Source organism: Pelmatolapia mariae, linkage group LG7 (assembly GCF_036321145.2).
Source record: "Pelmatolapia mariae isolate MD_Pm_ZW linkage group LG7, Pm_UMD_F_2, whole genome shotgun sequence".
Taxonomy (NCBI): Eukaryota; Metazoa; Chordata; class Actinopteri; order Cichliformes; family Cichlidae; genus Pelmatolapia; species Pelmatolapia mariae.
In genome coordinates, this window is record NC_086233.1 from 9772737 (window position 1) to 9795753 (window position 23017).

Below are 23017 nucleotides of genomic sequence, written 5' to 3' on the forward strand. Positions count from 1 at the left end.
TTAAGCTAAAAAGCAGTACCTGCGCAATGAGTGCTTTGTGTTTCTTCATAAGTTCATTTAGGTCTTCCTGGTCCTCTTCGAGCCTCTTCAACAGGTCCACCTTCTCCTGCTGCAGCAGAGCTAAGTTTTCATCCACCTGCACTCAGGAAGACAAAAACATAAGTGGAAGACTACTCCACACTCTTCATTTTTACTATTTAATCTAAAGAGTGTTTTCTGTACCCAAAATAAGAAGACAGAAAGTGATGAAATCACAAGTGACCCTGTCAAGTTTGCTTAGAATTAGTTATGTTTTTATTTAATTTCAAGTAATGTGCAGTTTTAGTATTACGTAAACGAAGCTAAGACAAGAAGACAAACAGTCTGTTTCTAAAGTTATTCTCTAAGATATTTTCTACATGATGTCTGATTAAATATGCAATATTTACATTCAGGACCGTAAGTATCAAGCACATCAGAACACACTCACATCACCATGTTTTATTTTCCAGTTGCAAACACACACAGAGTGTGCAAAGCAAGTGCGATCACTAGAGTTGTACATTGTTGTTCCAGAGCTTAACAAGTCAGTAGACACAACAAAGAGTGCTTTCACTCCTTTTCAGCCTTTACCTTCCATGGGTCACATGCCTGCCAATGCACAATAAAATAAAACTCTCACCACACTCTTCTGCTTGCAGATGTTTTCTAGCTCAGCCTGATTGTTGTCCAGCTCCTGGGAGAGAGTCGCCTGAATGCTCTCAGCCTCAAGTCGCCTTGCTTCGCTCTCCTCAAGCTAAATGGAGACATGGAAAGTGTTTATCCAGCAGAGCAGCAGGTGACACTAGAGCAGGTTTGTCAAGGTAAAGGTGAATGTAAAAGTGGACGTACCTGGAAGTGCAGATGCTCTATCTGGTCTTTACTGCTGTTGGGTAGGTTCTGCCCTGAGCTTTCCATAGTAGCAAGAAGAAGCTGGGCATCAGCCAGGAGGGCGTGAGTTCTCTTCAGATCTCTCCTTAGCTTCTTCTCTACATCAAAGTCTCTGTGTCCCACCTGTAAAGTGTGACACCTTAGAATAAAGCTCTTCTAAATGAATAACTGAATTAGTAAAAGTAACTCTATCCTATCTTTGATAAGTTCCAGGCACACATTCATCGACATCACAGCACATCACCGTGAACTCAAAATTAGAAATGATATTCAGATTATTGAAATAGGGTGATTTTTACTAGTTTTGCACACTGACAAGTAGTTTTCATTGGGCATCATTCATATTCTATGTGTGTTTTTGTGCTTCTCTTTCAATCAGGGTCATGGTGAGTTGATCCTTCGGTTTCCTCTGTTTTAATTCAAATTTGCTTAATGTCTTAATACTACTATGCTGGTGATGCACTGTTTAACTTTTCCTTTCAACCTAACAACCTTAAATAACCTTAGAAAGTATCAAGTACAACTGCAATTGTAAGAATGTTGGGACACTGTAAAATATAAATATTGCAATGCGATGTCTTGATGCATGCTCAATCATCCAGGTAAAGAAATCCCAAAAAATTGATTCTGTTCATCTCAACATTATGTCTTCAATGGGAGAAGTGTTTAGTCACATTTTAAAAACATGTTAAAAGGTACATTTTCTCAAACTGAGAAAATTTAAGAAAAAATTAAGAAAAATATGAACTCCTTTTGAAGTTGATGGCAGTAACGCGTCTCAAAAAAGTTTGGAAAGAAGGGTGTAAATGGATGTGGTACTAAAGCAAAACAGCTGGAGGACGATTTTGCAACTAATCGGGTTGACTGGCAGCAGCTCAGTAACATGACTGGGTATAAAACGAACATCTTAGTGAGGCAGAGTTACTCAGAAGTAAACGTGGGAAGAGGCACACCAGTCTGCAAAAAAAAGTGCACATACAAACTGTAGAACAGTTTCAGAATAGTGATCCTAAACATTATATTGCAAAGACTATCTCATCATCTACAGTGCATAATGTCATCAAAAGACTCAGAGTCTCTGAGCACAAGGGACAAGGCTGGAAGTCAGTATGAGATGCATCAAATCTTCCTGCAGCACATGATCACCTGTGGCTTCTTCTCTGCATTTGGACAGCACAGTGAGCTGTGTTCACAGACAGTGATTTCTCCAAGTCTTCCTGAGCTATGCACTATTTTCTATCACAGAATTGTGCCGTTTTTGTGATGGAAAGTAGTGCATGGCTCAGGCCTCAGCTCCATCTCCCATTAACAATGACTGAAGTTGGGTAACCTAAGAGGCCAGCAACTTTTTTCTTTTTTCTTGTGGTTTGTGCATGCGCATCATGAATAAACCACCTTGGCCAACATGTGTGATGTAGAGAAGATGGAGTGTAAAAAAGGTGTAACTCATTTAGTACATTAGCAAGGAAAAATGTAACCATGATGATCTCAATTTGTCTGCTCTAATAAAACAGGCAACTGGACCAGATGCAGGCTCAGCAGCACTTTCAGATTCACACATTCTATGAGACACTCATTCCCACATTCAGAGACTAATTCCGCTGTAGATATTAACAGTAAGCCATGTCGCACACTGCTCAAGTCTTTCGATTCAGCTAATTATTTTTTATGGATGTTTTTAATATACTTTAAAAAAAATCAAGATTTAGGCCTGTGTTTCCGAGGTCATGAACAATTGTTTAGTTTAGTTTTTTTTCAGAGATATATGGCCCTCACACGACAGCCAGTGCAAACATATGACTTTTAAAATACAATGCTGGACATTAAACAGAATACAAAGTATTTCAAATAAGCTCAACCTTAAACATATGCAGCAGTAATATTAATCATTTCACACTGATGGGTAACATTATTATTTTTACTTTTGATCTCTGCACAATTTTCCAGTAATAGAGTTGTATGTGTACATGTAGTTGTTACCATGATGTCTGTAAATATTTTTTTTTTGGAATGTATTAGATATTTGTTTAACTATAGTAGTAATAATATTTTACAATTCTTCAGCCAGAAAGGAATGCAGAAAGGTGAAGATGTCAATGTAGAGTGCAGACAAGCAGTGTGTGTGTGTGTGTGTGTGTGTGTGTGTGTGTTTTACCTGGTCACACAGAGTTGCAATGAGTCCTTCCAAGTCGTGCTTCTCATGAATCACCATCTGTTTCTCCTCATACTCCTGCTCCAGTTGCATTTCCAACTGCCTCAGCTACACACACAGACACACGATGAATTTGTAAGTGTCAGGCGGTTCTGATTCAGTTTGTGATATTCATGGGGAGCTTGTTGGGATTAAGTAGCATCCCTGCTTTTTGTAGATGATGTAGCTTTGTTGGCTTCATCAGAGCACGACCTTAGGCATACAGTGGTGCAGTTTACAGCCAAGTGTGATGTTTTGTGACTTTAGTATACCTTACAGTTTCCAGGAGCAACTGCTGATCCTGTAATAAAGGGTATCTATGATAAATGTTTAGCCACTAAGAGCTTTGCTTACTCGCTTTTACAGCTAATGCTGCTGGAAGAGGGCTTACAAAAATTTCAGAAGCTTCTTCTGCCCTGCCTATAGGAGCTGAGTTTAGTTTGTGTGGAAGAAGTTTTTATCATCTCTCCCAAAAGTCTTAATATGATGCTGAGGATAAGGTTTTTCTTACCAGGAATGATGATGTCAGCGCCTAAAGCAGAATTACTGCTCTGTAATATTTATGTGATAATCTTTCCCATGTGACTTGACTAATACTATACCGGCTGCCACAGAAACTAAATTACTGACAGGATGTTGTCTTGATGGCTTTGTTGAGGATACCTGTACTCCATAAAATGCTCATCTGTTGGGATTTTCCCACACAAACATCTTTAGGGTTTACAGAGAATTTGTTCCCGTGAGCAGCAGTTCTCTATATGAAAATGTCTTGATGATGTCAGAAATCAGAGGAGAATGGTCAGACATTTTAACCACTTCACTTTGCACAGCATCATCAGTAATCAGGGAATGTCACAGTCCCACGTTAGCGAGGAGGGAAAACCACTGGTGTCTGCAGTGCATTATAACTGCTGTTGTACAACTCTAGTGATCTCACTGAAAGAGCCTGTTTCTGTGGAAAACGTTCATTTTAAAGAATCTCTCATTTTAAGATCTGCTGGCAAAACTTCAACAAACTGTCTTGTATGTGATGAGCTTTATCCAACCTTAAAGTCATGTGGTTTTGTTGTTACTAAAAAATAAAACAAATTAAAAAATACATGTTTTTTAAGCATGTATGTTAAAATGATTGGTTGTGGAACAGTCAGTTTGTAAGTGTATTTGTTAAACCCACTCGTCTCTGAGAGGACTTGTGGACATCCTCTAACTCCTCGTCTTTATCTTCCAACTCCTTTTGATGGATCTGCTTCATCCTTTCCATCTCTATCTCAAACCGCATGTGGATCTAAAGGACACAGACAAAGACAATGGTGAGGGAAGAAGCAGCAGGGACAGCAATATATTCTGTGTGTGCTGTATCACCTGTTGTTGCTGCTGTATTTTGGCAGTGAGCTTGGTGATTTCCTCTGCTTTCTCATTGACCTGGCTCTCCAGGAGGCGAAGCTGCTTCTTGAGGGCAGGCAGTGACTCTGAGGCAAGGTCAACAGGTAGGCTGAGGTCACGGATCTGAGCACACAGGTCCTCCTTCTGCTTCTGCAGACGGCTAACCTCTGCCTGGCTTTCCTGCACACATCCACACAACACTGGAGTTTCTGACTTTAAGACATTTTATTCTCATGCTCCTTTACAGATTTCATCTTTGTCCATTGGTCAGTGCAGCATCTTGGAAGTTGGCACAGGTTAGTCAGCATGAGCTAGCTCAAGGAGGTTTGGCAGGTTTTGCAATCTGGGATATGATCCAGAACACAATATCATGTGGATACATAGGAACACAAACAAAAATGCTGCTAAACCAACTAAACTAAACTATTCCTAACTTTTGGGACCGATGTAACTTTTCTTTGCCACAGCATAGTGATATCGCCCTGAAAGTGTGAGTCAGATGCTTTGTAACTTTATCCTTAATCATTTGTTCTTTACTTTTCATAATAATGTTCATAATGAAGACAGACATATACATGACAAGCTAATTGTTTTCTCAGCAGCAGGTCAGCCTTCATTCTTTGTAGTGTCCAGGATCAACATTTTGGGTCAGATGTGACGTTAACTCCACACAGTTCCTGTAGCATAGCTGTCTCAGAGTCATCAACCTACAGTATGGTCTGTTTGATTTGATCAGAGCAACAGCCTATCATGAATTACATGTGACAGCTGTCATTTCCACATTACATTTGAGACTCTCTTCCAGGTTAACCTGTTGAATCAGTCTGTTTTTCTGTTGCAAACTTTTGGATACTACTCCATAAAATCACATGTAAGTCCACTAAATAATTCTGAAGACTATTTAATATTACATAGAGTCTACAGATGTATGCAACAAAAGTGGCATCGCCATCTGTTTGTGTATTTTGAATCTTCGGTGTAAGCACGGCTGATGCCATTATTTTTTAATGTTGCTTTGTGTTGTTTGTTAAGTCACAAACAACACAGTCCAGAGGTCGGTTTTAGAGGCTATCCAGTCAGCTAAGTTATTAAAAAGCTTAATTGGATGTTAGAGCTGTATAAAAGGGGGGACAAAGACCAAATCAGGATGATTTTTAATGTTGTTAACCTTTTTAATATGGTACATTTGAGGAACTGTAGCTTTTGGCATCTGCACAATTACTGAAGTAACCACAAACTCATCATTACATGACATTACTGTGAAATAGCATAAATCTTTTAATCAGTTCATATAGAAATCTACACACAGTCAACACAGAAGCCAACCCACCTGTAGGCTGCAGCGCAATTTGTATATTTCAGCTCCCAGCGCTGTGTTTTCCTGAAAGGCTTTGTCCTTCTGCTCTCGCTCACACTCAGCTTCCTCCAGAGCCTGAGTCAGCTCGTTATCAAACCTGTATGAATACAAACAGCAGGAGGATTTTGTAGTCACTATGATTATACATCATATTTGTAAAGAAGTATATATCGACAATTTTTGGCAGTGTATCACTTTTTGACACATCTCATTTGTTTGATGGCGGGAAAAGTGAAATTAACTTTATTAATTGAACAGGGGGGTGTTCTGTGCTCTAGTAGTTGCAATTTCAGCAGCAGAAAAGATACAAAATCTTGATTCATAGTTAAATCTCCCTAGAATATTAAAGAAAAAATGGTGAAAAGCTAGAAGTTTTTTCCAACAGAAGAAAATAAAACAATAACAATGATATCAGAGGGTCAGAGGAAAATATTTTCTTGGAAGATATAATTATTATTATTAGTAGTAGTAAATAAACTCAGACAAATAATTCCACACAGGCACTGGAAGGAACCGACATTCAGAAACACACGACACAAGATAAAACTAAGGATTATACCAGGAATGCAGAAAAATACAAAGACACACAGCCGTACATTGATATGACAAATCATAATCTTAGCTGATATGAAAGAAAGTTATACAGTGTGGGGTTAAAACAAACCTTCTCTGCTTGCGGTCCAGTTCATGCATGCGGCTCTGCAGACTGTCAGTAAGGACCCGGGCATCCTGAAGGTCAGAGGTCAAATGACGACAGTGACGTTTCACCTCTATCACACTCCTCCTGGACTGCTCCAGCTGGGCCTGCAATGTCGCCACCTTCACAAAAACAGAGTAACATTACAAACCATAACTTTAGTAATAATAAGTAACTTTAGAAACTAATCACCCATCAGTGCTCTGTTCACCTTTCAGCATCCTGTCTCACCTTGGCATCGAGCTCTTGTCGAGTTTGTCTTTCTGTCTCAAGTTTTTCCTCTGTCTGTTTCAGTCGTCTGCAAACAAATTCCATCTCTGTCTGGCAACACTCCAGCTGCATGACCAGTTCAGTTTCTGCAAGATGTGGAGGAATGGATATGACTTTGTTGGAGTCACTTTATATGTTGTGACATTTCTCTATTTCAATACTAGATTTCATGTGTGATAAAATAAGATATTTATGAATAATTTGATTCGTTTTTTGAGTTTTGCAGATTGTTCTTTTGGTGAGTTCAAATCAAATGGTAAATGGAATGGTACTTATATAACACCTGTTAGTCAATATGAGCACTCAAAGTCCTTTCTACTATAAATCCCATCACCCAACACACACACATTCATACAGCTGAGCCACAGATTGTTCACCAGGCATAATGAATAGAGATGATTACAGAGCATTTTAAAAATATTTTAACTTTTGTGCAAAAATTTTCTTCCCCAAACACTGGGGACAAGCTTTCTGTCTTGGAGAAACGTAGCAGAAGAATCATATGACTGGGTTTTGAGGCTTTAGGTAATATCCTTACTCTTAGTCTATATTTTGGAGAAAGACAAAAAATTATATATTAATATATAATTATATAATATAATTATATAATATATTATATATATGTATTATTTTGATTTCGGAGAACAATTTGATAACCGTTCAAGTAAATGTGTCTTCTGGAGACAGGGTTTGTTTTTGAGTCATCGCTGATGAAGACTTAAACTTTATAGGGTTTATTCCAGCTATCAGTGGTACTTTGGGAAGAAGCTGTTTTTTATTGGCTTAGGTGTAAATATTTTTGGCTTCAGAAAACACTCCTGGCACTCAAAAATCATGTACCTCTGTGTAGGTCCTGGCAAACATGCAGGACAACACTAAATTGGTCCTAGGACTACTCTTTACCTGTCACTGCTCCTCTCTGACTCTCCTTAGCCTGAGCTTTCTGCTTCTCCCCCTCCAGCTGCTTCTCCAGGGTTTCCATGGTCACTTTACACTGATCTAGGCGAGCCTATAGTTAAAGAAGTACCGAGGTAAGTAACAGGACTTGTAAACTGAGTAACAAGTAACAGGATTTTCTTTGTCTTACCTGCAGGTCTTTGTTCTCCCTGCTGAGTCGAAGTCTCTCTGCCCTCTCCACATCCAGAGCCTGGCCCACGGCATCGCCGCGGAAACGCTCATCACTCAGTTCAGATGTCACAGCTGTAACCTGCACATAGATCACAACATGAGTTCGTTTGTGTGTGTGTGTGTGTGTGTGTAGGTGTGTCTGTGTGAGAATACAAACCTTGGTTTCCAGGCTGTCTGCAGTCTGCCTCAGCTCATTTCTCTCCTTCTCTGATTTCTCTAGGCGTCGTATCAGAACTGATATTTCATCCTGACAAAAATGGCAAAATAGAAGACTCACTGTGACTGAAACATCATTGTGATTATTATCACTGTACACTCGTTCACTGAAACCAAAATCCACCTATTAGATGCTGGCACTGCTACAGCTCACTGAACTTCCATTATGAACACTACGCAGCCTTATAATTGTTCTTCTTGTCTCCAGTGCACAAAAATATAGCTTCAAAAACAATTCAGACAACGTTGGTACTTTGTCATTTAAGATGGACTGCTTAATTACTTTGCATGAATTAAAACCACAGGCATGTAAGTTTATGTCAATGATTATAGCAATAGAAGCTCGAGTTATAAATTGTTGTGTCTATTCTAACTAAGAGAGAACCCACAGCAACTTTTGCTCAGAATAAAAAAAGATGTAATTATGTTTACTGAGCCTTGAGGCATGGCTAGGCAGTTTTCATATGTAAAATGACTCTGTGTAAAATGTACACATTTATAAGACTGGAATAATCAACCAGCGTATGAGTGTTGCAGTTTCTCAATCATAACCACCGCTCGCTTGAGGCTTCATAACAGGACTTCACTAACCAGTGACTCCAAAGTGGCAATGTTCATCATTTACATACAGTCTGTACAGACCCTGGATATTTCATTTTACTCTCACAGTGGTGTGTACCTTTCACTAGGCCAAATGGTCATGGTACTTTATGCTGAAAATATAATCTGCTCCTGAGCAGTGACGATGAAGACAAAAGTCCGACATGGCAAAAAGCACCACCTACTGATCAGTCCTGGAAATTGCTGGGAAAAGTCAATTCACCCACACAGAGCAGGACATGACTTTACCTTGTGTAAGCTTCTCTTAATGTTCTCAAAAACAGTGAACATATTAAACAATGATATTTGTGGTTGTGAAAATAATGCATTTTAATTCCCTGCACAAATTTAAGAGGATGTTCTTTTGTGGTTATGTTTAGTCACATAGCAAAAATGCAAAGTGACCCACACCCGTTTTCACGCCTTGGCTAGTGCCATTAGGCAGAGGATCAATAGGTGGTTCACAACACTCTTGGGGACACACCCAATAGGGCTTAAAATCTAGGAGCAAATGGTAGAGCAAAAGCCTCTCAGATGAGAGGTGAAACATCTTCAAGAAACTTAAAACAAACATGCTTCTCCTTAGACTACCCCTGAAGACTGCTGAAGACTAAAGGTGCTCATACCCAATATTCACTTTCAAGTTAATTATAATTGCACAAACTCTGTTTTGGTCTCATATACTATATTTCAATGTATGTTTGCACGTTTCAATACATTGGTGCACTCCTTCCCCTTTTTTTCCTATCAAAATATAAAATAATTAATAGTGAGGCAAGATTTTTGCACAGTACTTTCTGCTCACTTGCCATTTCATTGCATTACAGTTAAATAAGACTAACATATAAGAAAAAATACAATAACACATTAACACAGCTCTAAGCACATCCACAGTGGTGTTAAGAACATCGCCTTGTAAGAGTCCCACATAGTTTCCACCTTGTGGTATTCTGCGAACATTTAGTGAAGCACCAATACAGTGTATAGGATATTCCATCCAGGACTCTACAATACATGAAGACATTTGTCACTTTGTGCATTACAGTGTCATCTGAATGTTGCCAAAAAATGCTTTGCTACCTTCCAACGAACGCATTATCTAACCCTCTGTCTTTCCCTGATAAGCATGGGCTAGAGTTTACAGCGGAAACTATTGTACTTTGCAATGTTAATAAGTTGATATTCTAAGATTTGTAAGCTGTTTACCAGATTAAGATGCTTTTATATTTGTCCATTTAACTCCTAAAGCTAAAAGATTAATGCTAATACATATATATACATTTAAGAAACATATTACTAAAATACACATGTATACGTTTGCCTTAATTTGGAGACATTGAGCAAGAAAATCAATCACTCAGTCTTCATTCTTTTCATCTAAATCTCTGCAAAAAAGCAAATACATTTTTTCACAAAGTGTTTGAACACCTTCTGATAATTGTGATCATGTACCTCTTTGGCCCTGAGCCTCTCATTATCCATGTTGACATCAAGGAGAGGACGCACTCTGCAGAAAAGTTTCCACCAACTCCACTTGGACACGACCCTGAGAGCCCGCAGGTTCCTCTGCAGACAACTCACCGCCATCTGCTGCACCTGGAGACAGACGGGCACGCGCACACACACACACACACACACACACACACACACACACACACACACACAAAAATGTGTGAGTTTAACCTACAGCTGAGCTCAGTCTCCTTTTAAAGCGACAGATAAAACCATTAAATGCCATTGCAACAAAATGTAAAAAAAAATAAAAATAAAAAAGTTTAATTGAGACCTGAACCAACAATTATAGAATGAAAAAGTAATGACACATTCATTTTAAAGTGATATTACCTTAAACTGAAATACTATTATACTACAGGGTGGGCCATTTATATGGATACACCGTAATAAAATGGGAATGGTTGGTGATATTAAAGTCCTGTTTGTGGCACATTAGTATATGTGAGGGGGCAAACTCCTCAAGATGGGTGGTGACCATGGTGGCCATTTAGAAGTCGGCCATCTTGGATACAACTTTTGTTTTTTCAATAGGAAGAGGGCCATGTGACACATCAAACTTATTGGTAATGTCACAAGAAAAACAATGGTGTGCTTGGTTTCAACGTAACTTTATTCTTTCATGAGTTATTTACAAGTTTCTGTAGTACAATAATTTATGCAATACCTAGTGTAAATGTTTGCACTTTGAATGGTTACTTGCTAAGGTCAAAGGCCAAGGAGTGCAAAGCATCCATAAAAAAAAAAAAACATATAAAAACTGTAAAAGATAAAGCAGACACAAAGAGACTCAAAGTGATCACAAGGAGATGCAAAACAACCACACAAACCATAAAACACTTCCAGTAATGCAAAATGACCAACAAGACACACAAACACCTACAAAAAAAGGAAAAAACACCAAGAGAGATAAAAAAAAAAATTAAAACACACGAAGAGCAAAGAAAACAAATAAACAACTCCCATCTAAAACCACCATGCAAAGCATAACACAGCTACACAGATGCAAAACGACCACAAAGAAGTACAACCTACAAAAAGAAAAAACACAAAAAGAAAGTGCAAAAAAAGGCACCACAAAAAGTTTGAAAACAACAACTCTCAAAAAGAAACACAAAAGTTGTAAAGTTAAAGGAAATGCTAACAGCTGCATTTAAAATACATGATGTACAATTTTCTTCTGGTAAGGTCAAAGCTCCTGTTTGTGTTCATGTATATATTAAAAATATCTCACTGGGCACTTATGGCTACCAATTGGAAATTTGGCGGTTCGATCAGTCAGTAGTAGGAATCGAGAACCTGTTCTTATAGAGAACAGTAGCCCAGTTCTTCGGAATTGTTAGTCAGCTTACTTATTGATCCCACTTATTGGTTCTTGCGCTCGCACTACAATCAGTTGATTTAAGTTCATGAGTCGGAGGAAGAAAGTAGTGCCGCAGTCTACACCATGGATAAGGACATTACTTTTATTTTTATTGCACAACAGGACAAGAGTGCAATGTTCAAACTGCATTCAGGACAGAAACAGACACATTATGCTGCTAACTGTTAACATCTGCGCAGACAGCATACTAACACTAAGCTAGCCAAGAGCCCAGAATGATGTTAAAGCTGAGTGAATGCCAACCCAAGCCCAGCACCCAGTGCTGTTGGCTTTGTGTTCTACTCAGAGAGGTTTTGTGTAATTTCTTTGATATGCTCTTTAGCGATGGTGGTGACACTCAAAGGGGAGCCAATGAGATCTTAATGAGAAATGATGAGAGAACTGATAAAGGAATTCGTATCAATTCCATCAATTCCCAGTCAGCAGTGCAGAAGGCAAGCTCACAGAGACATAAGTACCTTGAGTTTGCGATATTTCTGACGGGCAAGATGTCCCAAACAGGCAGCCTGTAGGTGGACCAGCCAACCAGTGACCTGCTTCTCCCTCTGCTGCTCCAGATAGCACAACACACCTCGCTTCATAAACACCTGACGCACAACGGGGAAAAAAATGTATGAGCCATATCGGCACAAATAAATTCAGCTGTTCGAGTACAAACATGTTCTTACCCGGCTGGCACCCACGAGGATGCTCTTTTTATCCACATCCAATTCAACCAGCAGCTCTTCCACTGCCTGACACACAAGCAAACACAAAAAAGGTGTTTACTCACAGACATGATGCTGAACAAGAAAGGGAGCTGCTGCCATGTGCCATCTGACCTTTCTCTCATCGTGGCTGACAAACACTGAAGCGTAACGTTTCATGACTGAAGGAGCGAGAGCCTGGAAATGACACCTGAAATCCCCCAGAGTCATGTGCTCTGAATAACCTGCAGACAAACATGGCCACAGATTGATTTTTTAATTTGCATCAGGAATATTTGGAAAAAGGGCGAGAACATATATATATATATATATATATATATATATATATATATATATATATATATATATATATACAGATATGTGTGTGTGTCTCTGTGTGTGAAAAAAACCCACTCGGGGGGTCTTGATCCTTCAAGTTTTACTCTCTCTCTTAGCTATGATCCTATCTCTCAGGTCAGTCACTCTCGCACTCAACACCTTCAACGCACCTGTTGTTCTTGGGGCTTGGTACCCAAGAACAACAGTTGTGTGGGGATAATGACATCTCCCCCCTGACGTGATGTCAGGTTTTGTGTTCACCTTGTCAGTCTCTAGTTGTGATAGGAGTTGCTTCTTCCAGATATCGGAATACCAAGCTGCTAGTTGTTTTGCCATTAATGTATATGTTGGGTGTCATAGATTCCAAATAATAGTGCAATAGTAATGCAAAAACAAATACAAGTGACTTACTCTGAAAGATAACGTATTTTACTTGCAGAATATTTGCCTTTTAAACATGTAAAACAAAACAATAACCCTTACCCTAGAATGGTCACTAATAACTTTGTACTTAGTTTACACACAGTGTTACAGCTAGAAACATTAATGCATGAGCATGCATGAGCATGCATACCTATGCGGTATAGCTGCAGAGCTGACAGGATCTGTGTGGAGTGCAGTTGCACCCTGAGGGCTGGGATGTCAAAACTTCCATTGTCAGTCTTTGCATTGACACACTGCAGAAACACTGGCCTGGCTCGACGGATCAGATTGATAAGAGCATCCTGCATGGTGGGAAAAGCAGCAAAGAGGGAAGGAATCCAGTTACCCTACAGAAATAGATGAGGATTTGATAGTGAATGCTCTGGAAACTTACTGCCTGGAGTTTTACTGCAATACACTGGGAGTGTCTGCGTATCGCTGCCATTCCCCCACTGAATGTCTTCCTGATGGTGCCATTCCTCTGCAAAGAGCGCTGGCTGCCACCCTCTAGTCCCCCCAGAGCCCGACACAGAGGGGGCAGAGAAATTCTGGGGGTGAACATGGCTTTCACGACCCCTCTGGGGAGGGCAGAGAGAGAACCTGGCTATCACAGGATGTCAAAAACATGTTTTTGCAATCACTACAAGTGTGTAGCTGGTATGAGCTGTGAGTAAATGAACCATGTACGGATGAACCACACTTGTTCACACTAATTAACAGTTGTTAATTACTTCATCAAAAGTATATGGGCAGTCTGTGCCATGAAGTCATATAAAAACTTTCTGGGCAAGGAATTCCGAAAGTCCTGGAGTAGTGGTTCATGCTTGCTGAGATGAATATCTGTGCTCACTGCTAGTTTTTAAAATGGTTTCTTACCAAGAAAGTGTCCAGATGGAGAAGTTATTAAAAACATTCCCCTTCTCTACATTTTCTTTCTTCTGTGCTGCCAAAACACCTGAATTTGTTTCCCTAAGGGTTAATAAAGACTTTTCTTATCTCAGTTTAATCTAATTTAAACACAGTACAACTATGTGCATATGTTCAGCTTAAACACCAAGATTAAAAGGAGACAGTAACTTCTGAAAGAGGAAAGGAAACTGTACTATTATATTAGCACTGTTTCTATCATTAAAACCTGTTCCTTTTACAGGGTCACAATAATTAGTTTTAGTTGGATATACAGACTTTTGACCATTTAATGACATCTAACACACCCTTTAACTGTTTGAAAGGCTTTCACCACTCTTTTAGTAAATTTTTTTCCCAGGGCCATTTGCCAACTGGAGCCTACTAGAAGATATTAATTTAGACACGGCATCCTTGTGGGGCAGCCTCCAGGCCTCTGACTTACACAGTGGAGTTTTGGAGCAGACAGATGGTGTTCAGAGCAGATGGGTTGTTCTGGATGAGGCTGAACCATCCAGCCAGATCGTATCGGACAGGATCAGACCCCATCAGGTGTTTCACCTCACACTGCAGCAGCTGCTCACACTGTCGCACTGCAAGGACAAACAAACACAATTAATTCATACTCTTTAACCTCCTAAGACCCGAACTCTTACACAACATGCATTTTTAATTTCTCTTTGATATTTGGTCACATTGGGGCCCGATGAATGTAAAAACAAAGAATTACCAGATTTTTTTTTTACCTTATTTTTGTTTTTAAAAAAATAAGAGCCACATATGAGGATATTCGTTTAAAATGTTGATAGAACAGTAGCAGTATAATGTCCTCATAAGTGGATATCAGGCCGATGCAGAGCAAAATTGAGTATTTTGGTCTAAATAACCCAAAATGTGATGTCCACATATGTGGACGGCAGGTCCTAGGAGGTTAAGTTATATGGCGCTCAAGTTTTCACTAGCAGGGAGTCTCTCTGTGTATTTTTTACCCATGTTGCTGTAATACTGGCACACTCTTTCCACGGCCCTGTTTTCACAAGAGGCTGGCGTCACCATCTCCTCATCCAGAACCCATAAAAGACCTCTGGGGTCTTCATCTGCTGCGCGGACCTGAAACAAACACACACACACGTGCTTTTCAAGCATACATTGGGTTAAAGCGTGATGATTTTCTATTGGTCAGATGGAGGATACAATGAAAAGTGAAGAAGAAAAACATTTTTATGCTAAAAGTCACAGTACATGTAATTTCTTGTACAAGATAAATGCTGGCAAACGAGCACTGTTCTTCTGGCTTCTTTTAAGGGGAGTAGTAAGGACAGACTGTAATAATAATGACAAGAAGGAAAAGTATTGGTGTGCCTCTCAGGCTACATAACAACCTCTAGTTGTAGGTGCTGCTGGTGAAACTATTCCCTCCCTTAATAATCGAACCCAACTCAGACAAGTTCGTCAACTTTTGATAAACTGTTATTTGGACTGTTGCAGCAGGGCAGGGGATGATTTTAGGTCAAACTAGAAGTCTCAACAAGCCTCGTAGTCTCATGTGTTCAAGACAGAAGTTATTTCTGGAGTCTCTAGAGCTATTATCATATAACATTATACGACAGAAATTTAAATGAGACAACTTTAAGATTCCTGCGTAAAGTTGAAAACATCAGACTCCTGGTAAGATGTCATGGCTGTTATCCTCATGCTCACATTTACGTCTTTTTTACGTCATATTGCTGTGTACCTGTGGAGGTGGCTGGTCAATGGCAGAGACCACCTCAGCCGGGCTGGTCTCTGGACATTCAAACTCCACGTGGATCTTCTCCTGCAGCAGACAAAACATCATAAAGTTGTTCCGGCAAATGCATTTTTCTCACCTATGCACTTTTCTCACTCAGTAATAATCGGTTTAACTCATTTTTGTGTGTCATTTTCATCCAATCGGAACATATTTGTTGTAGATCTACCAATTTTATTGGTTTAATCTCAGTGAAATTGCCTCTTTTGTTAGTCTTTCATCTTTGACAGACATGCTATCACGACTGTGAAGATATCCCAAAGATATTAGCATACTCAGTGAAAACCAGTTAGGGCTTAAGTTCAGGGGGTAAAACTGGTACTCTTTTGTTAAAGTTGGTGTTAGTAAAGGCTGAGCAGAAAGGATCCTGGACACATTCCAGTGTGGCTGACATTTTAAAATTGCTGTGTGTGAATCCCATTCTGGCCTCTTGCACATGTGAGAAACAGATCTTCTCTGGTCTGCAATTATGTTTTTTAATGTATGTAATTGTTATGCAGATTTATTATTTTATTTTCTTGTGTTTTAAAGCTCCAAAGAGGGATTGGCTATGAAAACTCTCACTCGGACCGTAAGTGCTGTTGCCTGTAAGCTGAACATGAACCAGTGAAAGGCATGGCATTTATACTGGTACACAAGAGAGGGCAGCAAAACAGAGGCAAAAGTTATGGCATCAAGTTCTCAAACACAATAATTGGGTCACAAGATAACAGACTAAAACATAAACAGGTAAAACAAAGATGACAGGGTCTGTTAAAGGCAGAGATTAAGATAATAGTGAGTCTGTTCCAGTTAAGGATGGGAATCATAGTAGTTCAATTCCTTGGAATTGTAAGTTTGCCTGCCTGTCGATCCATCTTATCGGTTCTTGCACTCTTGGTACAATCAGCTGATTTCAGTTTGTGTGTCGAAGTAGGAAAATAGTGGTGCACTCAACAGCGTGGATATGGACATTACTTTTATTTTTAAAAACGGTGCTGTTTGGTCTGTGTAGAATAATAACTTGGTAATCAACGCCTATATTTACAGTATTTTATTTGAATTTTTTTTTTCTTTTTGGCAAATTTTTCAAAGGAAATGCCCATGTGATTTCTGTCATCATTTACTGTATTTTCCTTTATTGTTTTAGATGAGTTTCAGATGAGTTCTTGATTAAACTGAATCTCTTTAAGGTTTTGTCAATAGAATGATTCAATGAAAAACTTGAAACTTGAAAAACAGTGCATGTGATTCAATGTTCTGATCGGTGTCTCAATGTTAGAGTCAAAACTGTTATCAAAACCAGCAATTTCAACCTCATGACCTCAATAAAGAAGTCAGAGGGATATTATAAGCAATTAGGATCTTCCTGGGATCATGAATGTCTACATAAAACTTTATTTATCCTGTATGTACTCATTATTTTTACAGCATCGATGAGACTGAGGTGTATATCTTCTTCTTTCAAGTCCTTCCTTTTGGGAAGCACCTTCAGCAGATCATCTGCCTCCATCTCACCCTGTCCCAGCATCCTCTATCACACCAAACCTCTGTATGTCCTCTTTCACTACATCCATGGATCTTCTCTGTGGTCTTCCTCTTTTGCTCCTGCCTGGCAGCTCCATCTTCATCATCCTTTGTCTAATATATCCACTATCTCTCATCAGCATATGCTCCATTCATCTCAGCCTCACCTCTCTGAATCTGAACTCCTGATTTTTAATCCTGTCCATCTCACTCCCTTCCAATGAACTGAACATCTTCAGCTCTGCCACCTCATTTGCAAACCATACATCACAGCAGGTCTCACTACCATCTACCATCTCACTACTACAAACTTTCCTTTTAGCTCTTGCTGCTATCCTTCTGTCACAAATCATCCCTGACACTTGCCTTCACCAATTCCACCCTGCTTGGACTCTTCACCTTTCTTGTGCACTGTTTGTTGCTTTGGGTGGTTGATCTCACATATTTAAACTCATCTGCCTTCAGTATCTCTGCTTGCTGCATTTTCACCTGTCCGTCTGTCTCCCTCTCATTCACACACACGTATTCTGTCTTCCTTTAACTGACTTTCATTACTCTTCTCTCTAGAGCATACCTCCACCTCTTCAGGCTCTCTTCCACCTGCTCCTTACTCTTGCTGGAGATGTTAATGTCATCTGCAGATATTATAGGTCACAGATACCTATCCCCACCTTGAACCCATCTGTCACTTGTACCAGGCACCTCACCACTGCCTCTCCGTCCTCATACATGTCCTGGACCACCCTCACATACTTGTCTGTACCTCCTGACTTCCTCACATTGTCACAGTTCCTCTCTTGGTACTCTATCATGTCTGACCTCCTCTGTACTTCATCAATGCTCTCAAAGCAAACATCACATCTGTAGTGTTTTTTCTCAGCATGAGGTCATACTGCTGCTCACTGACCATCACCTCTCTTGTTAACCTAGCTTCAACAAGTCTTTACTACATCTTCATGGTATGGCTCATCAGCTTTATCCCTCTACAGTTACTACAGCTCTGCACACTAGTCTTGTTCTTGACAATCTGTACTAGTACACTTCTTCTCTACTCCCCAGGCATCCCCTCACTCTTCACGATTTTGTTAAACAGACTAGTCAAAAAGTCCACTGCCCTCTCTCCCAGACATCCCTATACCTGCACAGGTATGTCATTTGGACCAACCTATTCTCTTCACATTTCCCCAAACTTCCTTCTTACTAATCCTCTGCACTTCCTGATTCACTAACTGTCCCCATCAATCCTCCTGTCTCGTTTTCTACATTCATCAGCACCTAAAAGTACTCCGTCCATCTTCTCAATACTCTTTTCAGGCTTTAGAAACTGAGTTTTTATGTGTAAGTGTGCATTACTCCCAGAAGATGATCACTCAGCTTGAAAGATGTAACTGTACACTGAGTTACCTGAGCGTATCTCTCGAGTGTATGTGTGAACGTATGTGAGTGGTAATGCTCCAGCAGCCTCTCTTGTAGGTAATTGTGGCAGAACTCGGACCAGCTGGCTCCTCTCTCCTCTGCTGAGTGTCGTGGGTTCCTCAGGCCTGGCGTGTCCACCACCATCACAGAGGCTAGCATCAGCTGCTGACTGCTCAGCGCCCTGCCCACAAAACACAGCCTGATTGAGTTTTACAGTTCTTTATATGTTTGTTATTCATTCATATATCTGATGCATGAATGTACTGTAGAGGGAAGGATGATGATGTGATAAGGCCCCCCTCAGTAGCGTGGTAATTACACAAAACAACAGGTGGCTGCTATAAGTACATGAAGCTGGAAACAGAAGTACAGATCAATGCATCAGACTGTCTGCAAACTTTGTAAATGGTACCCACAGATGTAGCTTGAGAAAAAGAAAGTAACATTAGCTCCTCTCATTTATTTCCCCTCATTTTCAACTCCAGGAGTTCAAATATTTGGACTTCTGTGTTCGAAGCCATCCTTATAATCTCATATCGAGCCATTAGGCAACCCCTCAATGAAACGAGCAGTCTGTTTTAATGTTCTTTAAAAGCCAGCTGTCTTCTTACTGGCTGCTGTCAAAAATAGAAGGTTTTGAACAGTGGGCATTAATGGTCCTGAGCCTGAAATCATCATATTAGGGATATCCCTTCTTTGTGACATCATACAGAGCCAAGAGTAGAAAAGTGATCAGAAATTGAGTTTTCAGACTCAGATTGATTGCAGGGATAATTTGGGCCATGTTTAATATAGTCTTCAATCACTGTAGCAGAAAATATATTAAAGATAATAAGAAAAAGCACAGTAAGCCATCGTAAAAAACAAAGTCTAAAGTCATGAAGCCTTGTTAGGCAGCAGTTATGAAGGCAGATTGAGAGCTTGTGATAAGGCTGTGGATCGTGTATTTAATAAGATGCATCCAGACCTGTTGATGAGTGACACGATGGCAGTGAAGAGCTCTTCATAAAGTCCAGCAGCCATTCCATCGAGGCACTGAGCAGCTGTTAGCCTGGGACCTGCGCACAACAAAGTGAATAAGGACACACTTTTCTACTCGCGTTGTTTAATGTTCTCCTTTATCCTTAAAGGCTTTATCAGGATAAATCCACTCCTACAGCACGTTGTCCTTTCTCTAAAATGCAACTCAAAGAAAATCTGGAACCTCTAAGAGGTTAAAGCAGGTATCTTTTATCCCTGCTTTTTGGGGCCTCTGATCTTTTTTTAGAAGTTAAGCAGGGCTTTGATAGCACTTTGGCTAAGTCCTGTGAGGCTTCGTGTCAGCTCTCACACTAGAAAGTCAACAAATGCTACAAGTAAAATATATGTAGGCACCCATTCAAAATTCAGAGCAACTGAATATGACTTCAGCTCTCTGCATCTCCAATATCACACATCAGGTCGCCACTTCATTTAATTTTATTTGTCACTGATGACCTTTTGGTGATATTTGTCACATTCTGAGCAACAAACTGCTCCTGTGTTGTTGGGTAGATTATTCACGGACTAATCAGGTCTGCTGATCATATCTTTTGGCTGAAGGAAAGATGTTTGGGTGGTGGAAAGGCAATGAGGCTTACATGAGTAGCTTTAATTCTGTGAATTCTTTGCAGTGCTGATGTGTTATATTGTACTGACCACTAAAGATCCCATTTTACAAACACCGGTTCATATGCCAGATCGTGCCACACATTAGCCCTTGTAACAAGATGCTTGAAGTTGTCACTGGATCAGAAAATGGTAAAGTTCCCTCTAAACAATCAAAACTGTTGGAGAATAGTGAGCTGTGTTTAGTTGGAGTCCGTACTGATGGCCTTTATTGTTTAACATAGCAGTAAGCTGAATAATGAAATGTCAAACAAATTATAAATGAAAAATTGCAACCAATAAAAATATATTAATGAAGCAATCTCTCTATTCACTTCCATGAGCTTTGTTTTGGTTTTTTTTGTAATGATCAGCAGAGATTGAAAGCACTGATAGTGTGCAACAGGATCCTCAAACACTCTCTAAACTTTCCGCTGCTGTTTTTCACATGCTGGCTTTAGTGTCTGCGCATCTCACCTTCCTCCGATTCTGCGGCACCGCTCCTCTCTCTGCTGCCCCCGGTGGCCCTCTGCAGAAGCTGTCGAAGGTGATGTTTGAATACTGCTGTGTGCAGATCATCACCTTCACATCCAAGCACACTGCTTGCCATCTGAGCACTGTCAAAGTTCATAAACTGCCTCCTGCCCACTTCACAACCAAAGAGAAAACTCAAAGAGGATGTGATTATGACAGCATGCACTGAACATTAGTGATGGTCGGCTCAGCAATGAGTGAGAAATTTAAAGTAACTGGATCAGAGGTGGAGTGTTAGCTCGACACTATCAAGCTTTGCTAAAGAGAATCACTCTGTGTCTTGGGATCAGTGTCTTGTCCAAGCCAGGGATCGAACGAGCAACCTTCCCATGGTTCTACCTCCTGAGCTACAGACAGGAGGTGTGTGTGTATGAGAGTGTGTGTGTGTAGTAACACTGTGTGACTCACAGTGAATCACTATGTTACCTTTACAGGCCCCAGCAGCTCCCAGATGGTAAATACCAGCCAGAACATGCCATATCGCCTTCTGCTCGCCGGGTGAGAAGCCCAGTGTTTCCATGGCACTCAGCAGCTTTGTGAAAGCAATGGATGCACGCTGTTTCTCCTCCACCTAAGAACAGTAAGAAAGGGAGAGGGGACAGTCTGTCTTTTCTGTTTTTGACAGCCAGACAATTAAATGAGGTGAAGGAACAGCTGAGTCACATCTTTCCATCTTATCTCCAATCACAGTCTAACTCTTTTCCCATGTGGTTTCACCACTTCACTTTCTATGTTTTGGCTCATTTTTCCATTTATATTACCTCAGAGCCTCATACTCACACAAGCATGCTGGGCAAAGGGACACCCAGAACTTTGAACTGAAGCAGAAGTGCTGGTCAATCTTCTAAATTAGAATTGTTCATTAACTGACTTCTGTCATTGTGCCAAATGCAGCGACCCCATCCAAATACGTTTAGTGAACGCTTGTGTCCCTATTTAGTTTTTCTCAGCTACCACACAAAGTACAGATTTATGATCTACAGAGATACAAAAGGGTTAGTTTTGTTGACTACTTTTGTGTTCCTCAGCAGCATTATCATATAGTATGAGTAAATATGAGCAGCCACATTGTGAGTGGGTGAAACCCCCGGCTGGGGCTATTCAGCAGCACTCATTTCAACTAGAAGGATTATTAATAGAACCACAGTTCTCTCAGGAGAGCCATTTCTCACTCTGTGCAGTCTACGCAAGCACAAGACCCCCCAGAGCCAGTGGGTTCCAAGCTGCAAGCTCAGCCTCAGGATATTTGGGGAGAAATAAAATTAAGATTATTTATTATAATTATTGGTTTGATTTACTTTACTTGTTTTCCCATCTAGACAGTGCTGCACTTTATTTATTTGTTTTCTGTAGGAGGGGAAGGAATATTTATGATTTCTTATTTCATGTAGAAGAACTTTGTTTCAGAAACTTAAACCTTTTTGAGGAAAATGCTGCATCTGCATCTCTTTGCCTTCTATTAACATTTCCTGTAGGTTTAAATATCTTGGGTAAATTCAGTACTTTCTCTTTCCTTTAATATCCACAGAGCAGTTCTTTACAGCTAGCAGTTTATTAAACAGGGACTGGACCAGCACACTAATGGTTCCCAATGCAAAGCAACACAAAGTAGTTCCATACATCAGAACACTTTCTGAACAGTAGCTGTCTCTGAGGCTGTGACCACAGCTGTAGCTGTGCTGTGACTATTCTGGCTCTGGCTGTTACACAGTGTACAGAACAGGTGACAGAAAAGCCCCAAAAAAGTGCAAAATATACAACATTTAAATTAGTTACTCGCTCTGCTGTAAAGACTTGATGGCATTAATGAAAAACACATGTTTAAAGCAGCATTCACGCAGCAGTGCCATCAGTTGTCATATATTACAGCGGTTTCAGAAAAATTCGGTCTAAAGTCTGAAAGTGATTTCCAGTTTAGATGAAAAGGGAAAAACACAACTTTCTCCTGACTTCCTTTGTTTCTTCTTCTGATAATCAGCAAATACGCAAGGTCACTGTGAACGCTCCTCTTCCACAGAACATCGTAAAATGTGAAGGTTAGGGAAGAGAACCTTACCCACGTTGTTCATTTTCATTCATTTTTCCTAGCCAGATATTACAAATGAATATTTCCCAGTTGCCACTGAATATAGCATTACACCTGTG

The 23017-nt window shown here is 40.0% G+C and overlaps 1 protein-coding gene across 1 annotated transcript in view; it reads right to left on the reverse strand.

Annotated features, from left to right (window-relative positions):
* The window catches only part of LOC134630502 (unconventional myosin-XVIIIb-like), a 52044-nt gene that overhangs the window by 15801 nt on the left and 13226 nt on the right, over positions 1-23017 (reverse strand). The window contains exons 11-35 of the mRNA XM_063477822.1: positions 21299-21443; positions 20816-20986; positions 19680-19770; positions 18701-18893; positions 15737-15817; positions 14991-15111; positions 14447-14594; positions 13490-13673; positions 13247-13397; positions 12469-12578; positions 12316-12381; positions 12106-12234; positions 10204-10347; positions 8093-8182; positions 7895-8014; positions 7711-7816; positions 6769-6893; positions 6505-6659; positions 5814-5937; positions 4463-4663; positions 4275-4385; positions 3065-3169; positions 871-1032; positions 662-775; positions 20-136 (exon numbers count right to left, since the gene is read on the reverse strand). Of these exons, the coding sequence (XP_063333892.1) occupies positions 20-136; positions 662-775; positions 871-1032; positions 3065-3169; positions 4275-4385; positions 4463-4663; positions 5814-5937; positions 6505-6659; positions 6769-6893; positions 7711-7816; positions 7895-8014; positions 8093-8182; positions 10204-10347; positions 12106-12234; positions 12316-12381; positions 12469-12578; positions 13247-13397; positions 13490-13673; positions 14447-14594; positions 14991-15111; positions 15737-15817; positions 18701-18893; positions 19680-19770; positions 20816-20986; positions 21299-21443 (3264 nt within the window). The remainder of the gene's footprint in view (positions 1-19; positions 137-661; positions 776-870; positions 1033-3064; positions 3170-4274; positions 4386-4462; positions 4664-5813; positions 5938-6504; positions 6660-6768; positions 6894-7710; positions 7817-7894; positions 8015-8092; positions 8183-10203; positions 10348-12105; positions 12235-12315; positions 12382-12468; positions 12579-13246; positions 13398-13489; positions 13674-14446; positions 14595-14990; positions 15112-15736; positions 15818-18700; positions 18894-19679; positions 19771-20815; positions 20987-21298; positions 21444-23017) is intronic.